The 11560-nt window shown below is 38.8% G+C and overlaps 2 protein-coding genes across 2 annotated transcripts; one reads left to right on the top strand and one right to left on the bottom strand.

Annotated features, from left to right (window-relative positions):
• The first annotated feature begins 7179 nt into the window (after positions 1 to 7179).
• Positions 7180 to 8379, top strand: LOC118647746. The gene has a single exon (XM_036293186.1). The coding sequence runs from the start codon at positions 7180 to 7182 to the stop codon at positions 8377 to 8379; it is 1200 nt and encodes a 399-aa protein (XP_036149079.1).
• Positions 8380 to 9142: 763 nt separating this feature from the next.
• On the bottom strand, positions 9143 to 11237 carry LOC118647725. Its single transcript, XM_036293159.1, has 2 exons — positions 9831 to 11237; positions 9143 to 9742 (listed from the first exon to the last, which is right to left on the bottom strand). Exon 1 carries the CDS (start codon positions 10837 to 10839, stop codon positions 10153 to 10155), a length of 687 nt encoding a protein of 228 aa, XP_036149052.1. The 5' UTR covers positions 10840 to 11237; the 3' UTR covers positions 9143 to 9742; positions 9831 to 10152.
• Positions 11238 to 11560: the final 323 nt, after the last annotated feature.

The following is an 11560-nucleotide window of genomic DNA, read 5'->3' as shown; positions in this document are numbered from 1 at the left end:
TTCAAACGCTAGGTGAATACAGTGACTTATATTTAAAAACAGATGTTTTGTTATTAGCAGACATTTTTGAAAATTTTCGTGACACATGTATTCAAAGTTATGGTCTCGATCCTGCATATTATTATACACTCCCCGGATATACGTGGGACGCTATGCTAAAATATACTAAAATTACATTTGAACTACTCACAGACATTGACATGATATTGTTCATTGAGCGCGGTATACGTGGAGGTTTAAGTCAATGTTCAGGTAGATATGCACAAGCGAATAATAAGTACATGCAGTCGTATGACTCATCTAAACCGTCATCGTACCTGATGTACTTTGACGTCAATAATTTATACGGATGGGCAATGTGCCAACCTTTGCCTTACGCTAAATTTCAATGGGTTGAAGATATCTTAAATTTTAACGTGAACGCAATCGCTCCGGATTCACCCACTGGTTACATTCTCGAGGTTGATCTCGAGTATCCTCAAAATCTTCACGACGCGCACGCCGATCTACCGTTCTGTCCGACGCGCGACAAGCCGCCCGGTACGCGAGAAGAGAAATTGCTTGCAACTGTTTGCGATAAGAAGCGTTACATCATTCATTATCGCAACTTGCAACAGTGCATGCGTCATGGTCTCCGCGTAACACAAATACACCGCGTGTTAAAATTCACACAATCTCCATGGCTCCGCAAGTATATTGAATTAAACACACAATTCCGAACCCTTGCAAAAAATGATTTTGAAAAAAATTTATATAAACTTATGAATAATGCGGTATTCGGGAAAACTATGGAGAATGTGCGCAATCACGTTGACGTAAAACTGTTAACGAAATGGAACGGACGGTACGGCGCGGAGGCAATGATCGCAAAACCTAATTTTCACAGTAGAAGCGTATTTTCAGAGAACCTAATCGCTATCGAACTGCGTAATCTCGAGGTGAAATTCAACAAGCCGATCTACGTAGGAATGTGTATACTTGACATTTCTAAAATCTGTTTGTATGAATTTCACCACGAGTACATGCTACCACTGTATCGCGACAAATGCAAAGTAATGTATACCGACACCGACAGTCTCATATATCATGTCGAGTGTGAGAATATTTATGAAAATATGAAACGTGATATTACAAGATTCGATACCAGCGATTATCCGATCGGTAATGCGTACGGTATGCCTCTTGAAAATAAAAAAGTGCCCGGTCTGATGAAGGATGAGAACAACGGTGCGATAATGATCGAGTTTGTTGGACTCAGGGCAAAAATGTATGCATTGAGGGTGGATGGGAAGAAAGACACCAAAAAGGCTAAAGGTATCAAAAGCAGCGTCGTCGCGCGAACTATAACGTTCGACGATTACACGCGCTGTCTTCGCGAAGAGATTGAACTAACACGTCGCCAGTCGTGCATAAGATCCAACTTGCACGAAGTATATACAGTATCCGAAAAGAAAATTGCCCTGAGCCCATACGATAACAAACGATATATCGTACCGAATTCGACCGAGACTTTACCGTGGGGGCATTGGCGGATACCTTTGTAATATATTGTATTAAATACGTATTTTATAATTGTATATATTTTATATGTATTTTATAGTTTTAATTTTTTGTACTGTATATATATTATACATTTTAACATATTTTTGTATTTCATATTTCTGCGTTTCATATTGTATGCATATATTATTTTATGTATCTAAAACTTGTACGAAATAAGATTAATTAATTAATTTTTATATGTATTATGTATTAAGGATGATGGAGGGAAAATAAAGATACTCTTTGTTATATATTATAAAAATTTATTTGTATATTTTATACATTATACTTTTGTATGTTTATAATAAATAAATGTTTATTATTCTGTATGAATCAAATAATATTGTCTTTGTGTATCCATGAATTGTGTGATCCATCGAATCCCAACCACTTTACGTAGACCTCGTCACCCTTCCTGCGTAATATTTTTTCCACAAGAAATACATCCGGATGAGTCGTGCGATGTAATTCGTACTCGTAGAACGCTCCAGATATAGATTTTCCGCGATAATCCTCGAGTAGATAGGTTACGGGATTGGTATGCTGGACTTTAATGATTTTAAACACCTCAGTCGTCCAATTTGGTGTATAACCCTTTTCAAAGACAGTTTTGTACTTGCTTACGCGTACAGAGTCACCCACTTTAAATTTTGCCGGACCGGCATCTTTATAGCGTTGTATACTGTAGCCAAGAGTCTTTCAGCTATTGCGGGTGTTACGTCAACGGGTCGCATGCCAATTGTTCGATGCTTTCGGGTATTGTAAGTAGACACGAGACGCGGTAACATATCAATCCATTTGTAATTGCCGTTGAACGTAAACTGTTTCCACATGTCGTTTTTCAGCGTGCGATTGAATCGCTCAACGACCGACGCTTTCATTACAGAGTACGTAGAATAATGATTGATATCATGTTTTTTCAAGAGTTTCTGTACATCAGCGTTGTAAAACTCCTTCCCCATATCGGTTTGCAAGTTTTTCGGATGTCTACTGCTCTCTCGAATTATCTTGGCGATAGCGTTAGCCGTCTCGCTTCCACCCTTGCTCTTGAGTGGTACAACCCACGCATACTTGCTCAACACATCGATGACAGTGAGTATGTAGTGATAGCCTTTGTTGAAACGCGAATACGGATGCATCTCAACGATATCAGCCTGCCACAAGTCGTCGTATCCTCGAACTATAACACGTCTTCGTGGAAAATTTCTTCTTGCTGGAGCGTGCAGTTCCTCGACGAGTCGCAGTCTTTCCGAACTAACGCGTCTATTGAATTTCAATGATTTCATGTTTCGCAAACTTGATCAAGTAATAACGCGCGCGATGAAATTACACTATGATTTATTTCGTTCTTTTACGTTCTTTTACGTTCTTTCACGTTCTTTCACGTTCGTTTCACGTTCGTTTCACGTTCTTTTACGTTCGTTTCACGTTCTTTTACGTTCGTTTCACGTTCTTTTACGTTGGTTTCACGTTCGTTTCACGTTCGTTTCACGTTCGTTTCACGTTCTTTTACGTTCGTTTCACATTCTTTCATGTTAATTTATAATAAGGCCAGCCTCGCGAAGTTCCTCAATTATTGACAACATCTCATTATCATGTGCATTGTGACCAGCTTGACGCGAAGCTTCAAGCAAACGTAAGCGATCCACTAGCTCGTTGGGATCATCCCAGTGCACGTAATCAATCACGTTATCATTTAATGTCACAACGTTAGGTAATCCTTTTCCAATCGTAAATTTATCATTTAATAACGGTGCAATTATATATTTATACTTATATCCCTTGTTGCTCAATAATCGACCGTGTGAAACGTGATTTCGTTTATGCGCGTTCGTAACCAACAATATGTTTTTGTACTTTCGTTTATCGTTTTCCGTGTAGAGGGAATCATCAGGATATCTCTTAAAGATTAGTTCGTAAAGACCCGGTGTGCCAACGTATCGCATACCGTCGACAATTATGTTATCTTCGCTGTCCACGTCAAACTTTTTACTACCAAGCATCATTCCATCCTTGCCCAGATAAACACCGTAAACGATATCTATAATTTTCTCTTTTTCACCATGACCGCTGAGGAAATCTCCGATGTACTCTTGACCTAGCGGACCAAAGTGTTGCGACAACGTTTTTCGACCCTCTGGTGTTTGCAAACGATTTCGAACGATTGCTGCAAACGAATCGTCTGTCGTTTCGAAAACATCTTCGTTCTCGAGCGACTTGGGTTGTACAACTACCATACGAGGCGTGGACGCTATTGCTGGCGAATCCATTGCATCATTTAACGTATGCTGCTCATCCTGTATCGATGGCAAATCTGCCGCGTCGTTTAATGTATACCGCATAAGTTTGTACGATTCGTTTAAGGTGTGATCCATCGAAGTGTTTTTTCGTTTCCTCTTTATCTTACTCTTTGTCGTATCCTTCTGAACAAACGACGTTTCAACATCATCGTCACGAGGCTCCTCTTTTAATGCGTGTGTACTAGAATTGTCAACAATCTTTTGCAGCGGTTCAATGAGAGGTTCAAAGTGTCTCTTAGTCACGATATCCTCTTCGATCCTACCGGTCTTCAAGGCGCGATGTTTTTTTCGGATTGATTCACTCGTTTTCTCAATCTCCTTTGCGATATTTTCACGCTCGCGTATATCTTTCTTTTCAGCCATGTTGACGTTTGTTTAACGTTGACGTATCGATAACGACTAATCGTTCCGTGGTATCGCAAACTCGTTAAATCCTCTTCTATATCGTCCATTAGCAAGCTCACTATCCTTGTCTATCACTAGAAATCCATAATCACGCTGCCAACAATCGCGACACAATGTACAAAAATCATCATACGTCATATCGGTATTCACATGATCGTTGTATACATGCTTCAGGTTGGTATTATCCTGCTTGAACAGGATTAATAGGTTCGCGTTGTCACGTATAAGATGTTTAGGTATTCTAGCATACGTCTGACAGAGATAAAAACTATCGACGTTTGAGTGTCTACCCATTGAAAAGTATTCTCTTATCGTATCTTGCTTATCGCACGCCACGTCATCAAAGATGAAGATTGAGTTTGAACGCGCCTCGCTCGGAGGAATAACGTCACTGTTATTAGAGAATGTAAAGTAGCCGATTTCATCGATCGGTGTTAACAAATTCTCCAAATATCGATATTTCGGCTGCTGCAACGATTTCGAGTACACGTACACGTTCTCAAAACGTACGCCGTGCGGACTTTCCAACAAGCTTATGATGACATTGGTTTTACCACAATTCGAGGGTCCGCAAATAATTGCACGTATAGTACTCGGCAGCATTTCACCATGCTTACGCTTCTCACCACCGTCACCCATCAGTGATAATTTGTCGTCGTAATTTGTAACGCGTATCGCCAACGGTTGTCGTACGAACCTCATTTTCTACTAAGTAAAAAGGTAGGATCGAACGTCTATTTATATGCACGCAAAACCGCGAATCGTTCAGTAGCAAAGATATTCGCGCTGTTATCACATCTCTCTGATATTCCTGATTTCAACGGTCCCACACCGTTGATAAAGAATTGTAGCGAATGCCATCGGGTTGTGGTTTGTTAAATCGCTTGATAAACGCGCTTCCTTTCGAGCTACATATCCCTGGATATCAGTTTTGCGGTCCAGGAACACACTTGAAAAAACGATTAGCCAGAGGCGATCAGGGTGTAAATCCATTGGACGCAGCGTGCCGCGAACACGATATTGCTTATTCTCATAACAACAATCTCGCTAAACGACACGCGGCGGATAAGGTACTCGCCACGAAAGCGTTAGGACGTGTAATCGCAAAAGATTCAGCTCTAAAAGAGAAAGCTGCTGCTGCTGCCGTTTGGGTAGCTATGAAAGCTAAGACAAAGATTGGTATGGGCATGAAGAAGACAACAATGAAGAAAAAGACAACGAAAAAGAAACGAGTACTTCCAACAGCAAAACGAGGCGGTATGTTACCGATTCTACCGTTATTGGGCGCACTCGGATCCATGATCGGTGGAGCGGCTAGCGTGGCAAAAGCTGTGAATGATAGTAAAGTCGCGCGAAGTCAGCTCGAGGAGTTACAACGTCACAATCACACGAGGGAAGGTCGCGGGGTGTATCTTGGTCCATACACAGGTGGAAAGGGACTGTACCTCGCTCCATACAAATACGGAAAAGGTGTAACAGCGAAAGGAAAAAAAAAAACGTCAAAAAAACGTTAAAAATGCCTGCGGGTGCAATGACAAATGTGCAACTGCAGCAACTGGCTATTCGTATGCGTATTCCATACTTTAGAGATGTTTTCATGCGTAACGCATTACCGATAAGCGGTCCACGACGAAATGAGAGCGGTATCGTAAACTTGGATGATGTGACGGGTCCCGGTACTCATTGGGTAGCGTACGCAAAGAGAGACAATCACGTGATATATTTCGATAGTTTTGGTAATCTTCGGCCACCTAAAGAACTTGTACGATATTTCGGAGACGGTGTGACAAAGATAAAGTACAATCGAACGTCCTATCAAACCTACAATCAGAGCATTTGTGGGCAATTGTGTTTACAGTTTCTCCGAACGGTTGATGCGTATGAATTTAAAGCTCGACAGCATGCGAATTAACTCAGTATTCGTTGGACGGTTTTTCAATCATGTCGTTGATACTTACGCTAACTGGGAAGGACAGCGTCCTCACTACAACATACTTTCCAATTATAGATTTGAGCGATGACAATTACGAGCTCGGTCTAATGAACTTTGAGACTTACAATACGATTCCGAATGTAAATGCTTCGAATAATAAGTTTTACTTTGATGAAGAAGATGTGGAAATTACGATTCCCGAGGGATCGTACGAACTGCAAGCCATAAACGAGTTTTTGAAACACAAAATGCTGAAACGTCTGGAATATGCAACTAATGATAATGAAAAACAAGACGATGGTAGCGTTACACACATATCACATGATGACATCCCACTTGAAGACAACGATGTCGATAAAGATAGCGGTGATAAGGATTTCCCAATAGTACTTCGCGCGAATAACAATACGATGAAGAGCGAGATAATATGCGCCTATAAAATAAATTTTAGCAAGCCCAACAATATTGGATCGTTGCTAGGATTTTCTTCAGATCGTATATTAAAGCCGCGAAAATGGTACAAATCAGACTTATCAATTAACATTATCAACGTAAACATTATCCGCATAGAATGTAACGTGACCTCGAGCGCATACAGTAATGACAAGCGTGTGCATACAATATACGAATTTTCTCCGAACGTGGCACCAGGATATAAGATCTCGGAAACACCGAGGCAGATCATTTATCTGCCGATCACCGCACGGAGCATTTCGGATTTGATGATACGTGTCGTCGATCAGCACGGACGATTGCTTAATTTTCGAGGAGAAGAAATCACTGTCAGATTGCACGTACGACGACTACGACGATAACGCTTGTGTAGACGCAGCGTGAGATGCTCATATTGAACGGGCACGTAAAAGATAACACATCGTTTACAAAACCGACATTTAATAGTAAATTTCAATCATCAAGAAAAGAAGTTTGCACTGAGAAAAAGAAACTTACCGCGTCAAACGTTGCATTTCTTCAATCTTTGGGATTCGCAGTACGACAATGACGGACATTTTAAACATTGAGAATGAACCGATCTTCGATGATCGCATCATCAAGATCGAGACTCACACGTATAATCCGTTTGCCAATACAACGTTTGATCACAGTGATGAGATAAGAATACCTATACAACATCAGGATTTATACACGTTACCGTCTGAAAGTTTTCTATACATCGAGGGAAAAGTTACGATAAAAAAAACAGTTACGGGATCTAGTGTGACTTTGGGGAATAATTGCATCGCGTTTATGTTTGACGAGATTCGATATGAACTTGATGGTGTAGAGATTGATCGTAACAGAAACGTTGGAATAACCAGCACGCTCAAGAATTATATAACAATGTCAACTAACAGAACCAAAATTGCAAATAACGCTGGTTGGGATCCGTGGTATCATGTGAATGGATACTTTAATTTTTGTGTGCCACTTAACATGCTACTGGGATTTTGCGAAGATTACAAACGCGTGGTGATTAACGCTCGTCACGAGTTGATCTTGATACGCGCGCGCAACGATAATAATTGTCTAGTCGGTGATCCAGCGCAGGAACCAGAAATTGAATTATTCAAAGTACAATGGCGAATGCCGCATGTGCTGTTGAATGAGAGAAATAAACTGTCGATGTTGCGTGCTCTGGAAAGCGGGCGATACCTCAGCATGGCTTTTCGCTCATGGGATCTGTATGAGTTTCCATTATTGCAACGCACAACCAAACATACATGGGCTATCAAGACCGCTACTCAGCTCGAGAAGCCGCGTTACGTCGTCTTCGCTCTGCAGGCTGGTCGGAAGAACGTTATGCTTGAGGACGCGAGTCGATTCAATGATTGTAAACTGACAAATGTAAAACTGTATCTGAACTCGGAATGTTATCCGTATGACGATATGAATCTGGATTTCGATAAAAACAGATGGGCAATTCTGTATGATATGTATACACGTTTCTGTAAAGACTATTATGGGTATGATAATCTTGAGCCGAATCTATCTGTCGCGAATTTTCGACAAAAAGGTCCGTTTGTGATTATCGATTGCTCTCGACAAAACGAATCGATTAAGAGTGCAACTGTAGATGTGCGTATAGAATTTGACTGTAAAGAGAACGTACCCGCGAGCACCACCGCGTACTGTCTCATCATACACGATCGCATAGTTCAGTACAATCCGTTGACCAACATTGTGCGCAAAATTACCTAAGATGACGACGACGACACCACCACACTTTTCTCCAGAAAAATACATTTGAGATGATATAAGAATGTATAGTGCATTGATGTGGATCAGTCTTCTCAACGATAACAGTCATGTCTGTACCAACGTTTGTGGATCTACAAGGCTTCATCGTCAGGGGAAGCTTTGTCGTGAAGGAATTTGCCTCTCTCAAAAATGGCGTCGAACTCTCACATTACATTTTTCAACATCCCATTCCGTGGCATCAACTTAGCAACGCTGACAAGCGCTTGGCATCATGGTTGCTTACGCATCATCATGGAATATCATGGGAGGGTGGAATGATTCCATACAGAATGGCTAAAAACTTGATTACAGCAGCGCTGATGAGGAATGAAACAACACCCGTCATATACGTTAAGGGATGTGAGAAACGAGAATGGTTGTTGGACTTGCTTCTGGACGAGGACGCTAATGTCGAAAATATCGAGGTGCATTACGAAGATATAAAACCTCTAAATAAAATGGATGTTACGCATACTTTACGTTGTCGGAATCATGTGAACAATTGCGCTTTACAGAATGTATTTAAACTGTATAATTGGTGGTCTAATAATAAAAAATAAAAAAAATAAAATATATACAATCTTTTACTTTACTTTATTTTTCCCATCATATTTCCCTTTCTTTTTTCTCCGTTTAATAAAAACTACATTTAACAAATTAAATTAATTTTATATATTAGGATAATTGGTAGGATATAGGAATAATTCTTAAATAATTTTTAACATTTATACAAAAACATATTTATTAATTATGTAAAGCATCATATACAATATTATCGGATGCATAAGTCACTAGTTCGCATTCTATGATACAAGTTTTATCATAATTTTCATTCAGCATTTTTATAGCATCATACTTATTAGTAACATAATTTTGACGCAAAATAGTAATAAACTTCTTATATTTATTACTTACACTATAAGTATTTTGATATAATTGATTATACATAGATTCAACGCAGTGTTCGAAATTAAGTAAAAATAATATTGTTAATGGTTTCATATATATACAGGTATTATACAGTGTTAATTTTACGATACCTTTATCGTGTACGTTTACAATTTCTATTACTAAATCACAAATAAAAAGTCTCGAAGATGGTATAGTTGCTCGTACGAGTTCTTCAATATCCACACGTCTCTCGATAAATTTTTGCCATGTTATATATGGCAAAATTAGCTGATTTCCCTTGTTGTCGCCAAGAATCATCTCCACAAAAGGCTCAGACCCTACGCTGATTCCCATTTCCAAGTACTTGTAGGATGTAGCCGTAAGGGGAAATCTCCTTCTCAGGATGCGAGGTGTATGGCGCGGCTGTGATTTTCTGTAAAAAGAATAAAGCGAGTTATAGAAAAAAATTTTTTTTAAATATAGAAAACAAATATTATGAATTTAAAATGACAAATACTTACGGTTTATCATGAGCTTCGTTTTCCTGGATTGGAACGTAGTAGTTCATCTTCGGGAAGTACGTTTTTCCAATTGACTCCAGCAGCCAACGTTATCCTTTGTTGTCCGTTTGGTAATGAGCGACTGTAGTGAGGATATTCGTAATGAGCGACTGATGTATGGCGATGTTCTTCTTATACGGTGCGCCCCTCCAATAATAGTGGTAGTGGTGGTGGAAATGGTGACTATTGTCAAGAAATGTATGTTTTTTTAACTTTATTTTATTTTTAATTTTTTTCTTAGTTTTTTCATAGTTTTTTTTTATTTATTTAATTATTTTTTTTTTTAATGTGTGCAGACCGGACACATATTGCATGGAATTAATATGTATACTGGTTTACGACAATTAGAGCAATATTTGCTGCTAATTGCCGTAAACCTGTCCGTAAGGTGTTGACGGACGGCGAAAAAATGGTCCACGTCTGCGACCATCAATTCCACCATGCATTCAGCACAAGCCGTGTATGTGCCTGTGCCGTATGTCTGCTCGGTTTTATAGTATGAAAAAATAGCACAATGTTTCGTTTCTTCGTTTATGGCTTGGACTTGCCTAATACTGATAGGCCTTTCCACAGATTCTTCAAAATCATCACTACAGTCACTATTGTAATTGCTATCTTCAGACAGCACGCTCTCGTTATCCTCTTGTTCCTCCTCAAGGTGGAAATCCGGCACATTTTCATCAAAATCATCGATGATGTTAAAAAAATTCTCGTCGTTTATATGATGTTGTACGATGTCAGCAACGTCGATTTGTTCATCCATATTTACATCCATATTTATATTTTCTTCATTATTTACATCTATATTTACATTATTTACACAATGTACATTATGTACATCTCCAATTTCGACTTCATCATCATCGTCCGCGATGTCGATGATTTCGATGTAATCATCATCAGCGATGTCGATAACTTCGATGTAATCATCATCAGCGATGTCGATAACTTCGATTTCCATATCACTCATTTTTCGGAAAAACTATATCTTTTACTAATCACACTTGAAAACTAGCTGCACACAGACTTCGGATAAACTTGCTCAGAAATAGACTTGAAAACGTCTAAGGGATGCTCTAAGAGTCTCACCTATATATACTTATGCTATTTGTAAGTCACATGACTTTTGAAAAGAATTTCGAAAAAGAGAAAGCTAAGATTTATTATGTTACTATAGGTTCAATTGTATCAAAGAAATTTTTCAGGTATAATATTAAACGCAGACTACAGTATCCGCATGTTATTTTATTTTATTTATTTATTTATTTAAAAATTTAAAGTTTTTATGTTTGTAAAATCTAGCAGCCTGATATCGGCGCTCGCTAGCAGCCAAGATAAGGGCGCTGCTTATACGATTAGTGTAGTGGGAGAGAGATAAAGAGCAAACCGTAACTGGGGTGGAATATACATAATATAATTTTTATTATTTAATTATTTATAATTTAAATTAGAATACATATGCATATGTAATCTAACTCAAATTATAAATAATCAAATAAAAATTCCATTACATATATGAAATAATAATAAAGTCTCTTTACCTGAGCGGCGGTGGTGGTGAGCACAAAGGACTTTCGAAAACATGTTGAGACAAGTTTCTCATTTGTTAGAAAAACAATAAACAAAAGAGTTTTGAAATTTATGATAGGGTAATATGTTATAGAGAAATAATAAAGAAAAGGAAGTTTGAA

The sequence above is a fragment of the Monomorium pharaonis genome, chromosome 10 (genome assembly GCF_013373865.1).
Source record: "Monomorium pharaonis isolate MP-MQ-018 chromosome 10, ASM1337386v2, whole genome shotgun sequence".
In the NCBI taxonomy this organism is placed as follows: domain Eukaryota; kingdom Metazoa; phylum Arthropoda; class Insecta; order Hymenoptera; family Formicidae; genus Monomorium; species Monomorium pharaonis.
Note: the sequence above shows the minus strand (reverse complement) of the source record. Positions and strands in the feature narration are given on the sequence as shown.

What these genes read in the sequence shown, in the direction of transcription:
- LOC118647746 (XM_036293186.1), top strand. Translation starts at nt 7,180, where the DNA reads ATGACGGACATTTTAAACATTGAGAATGAACCGATCTTCGATGATCGC.
- LOC118647725 (XM_036293159.1), bottom strand. Translation starts at nt 10,839, where the DNA reads ATGAGTGATATGGAAATCGAAGTTATCGACATCGCTGATGATGATTAC.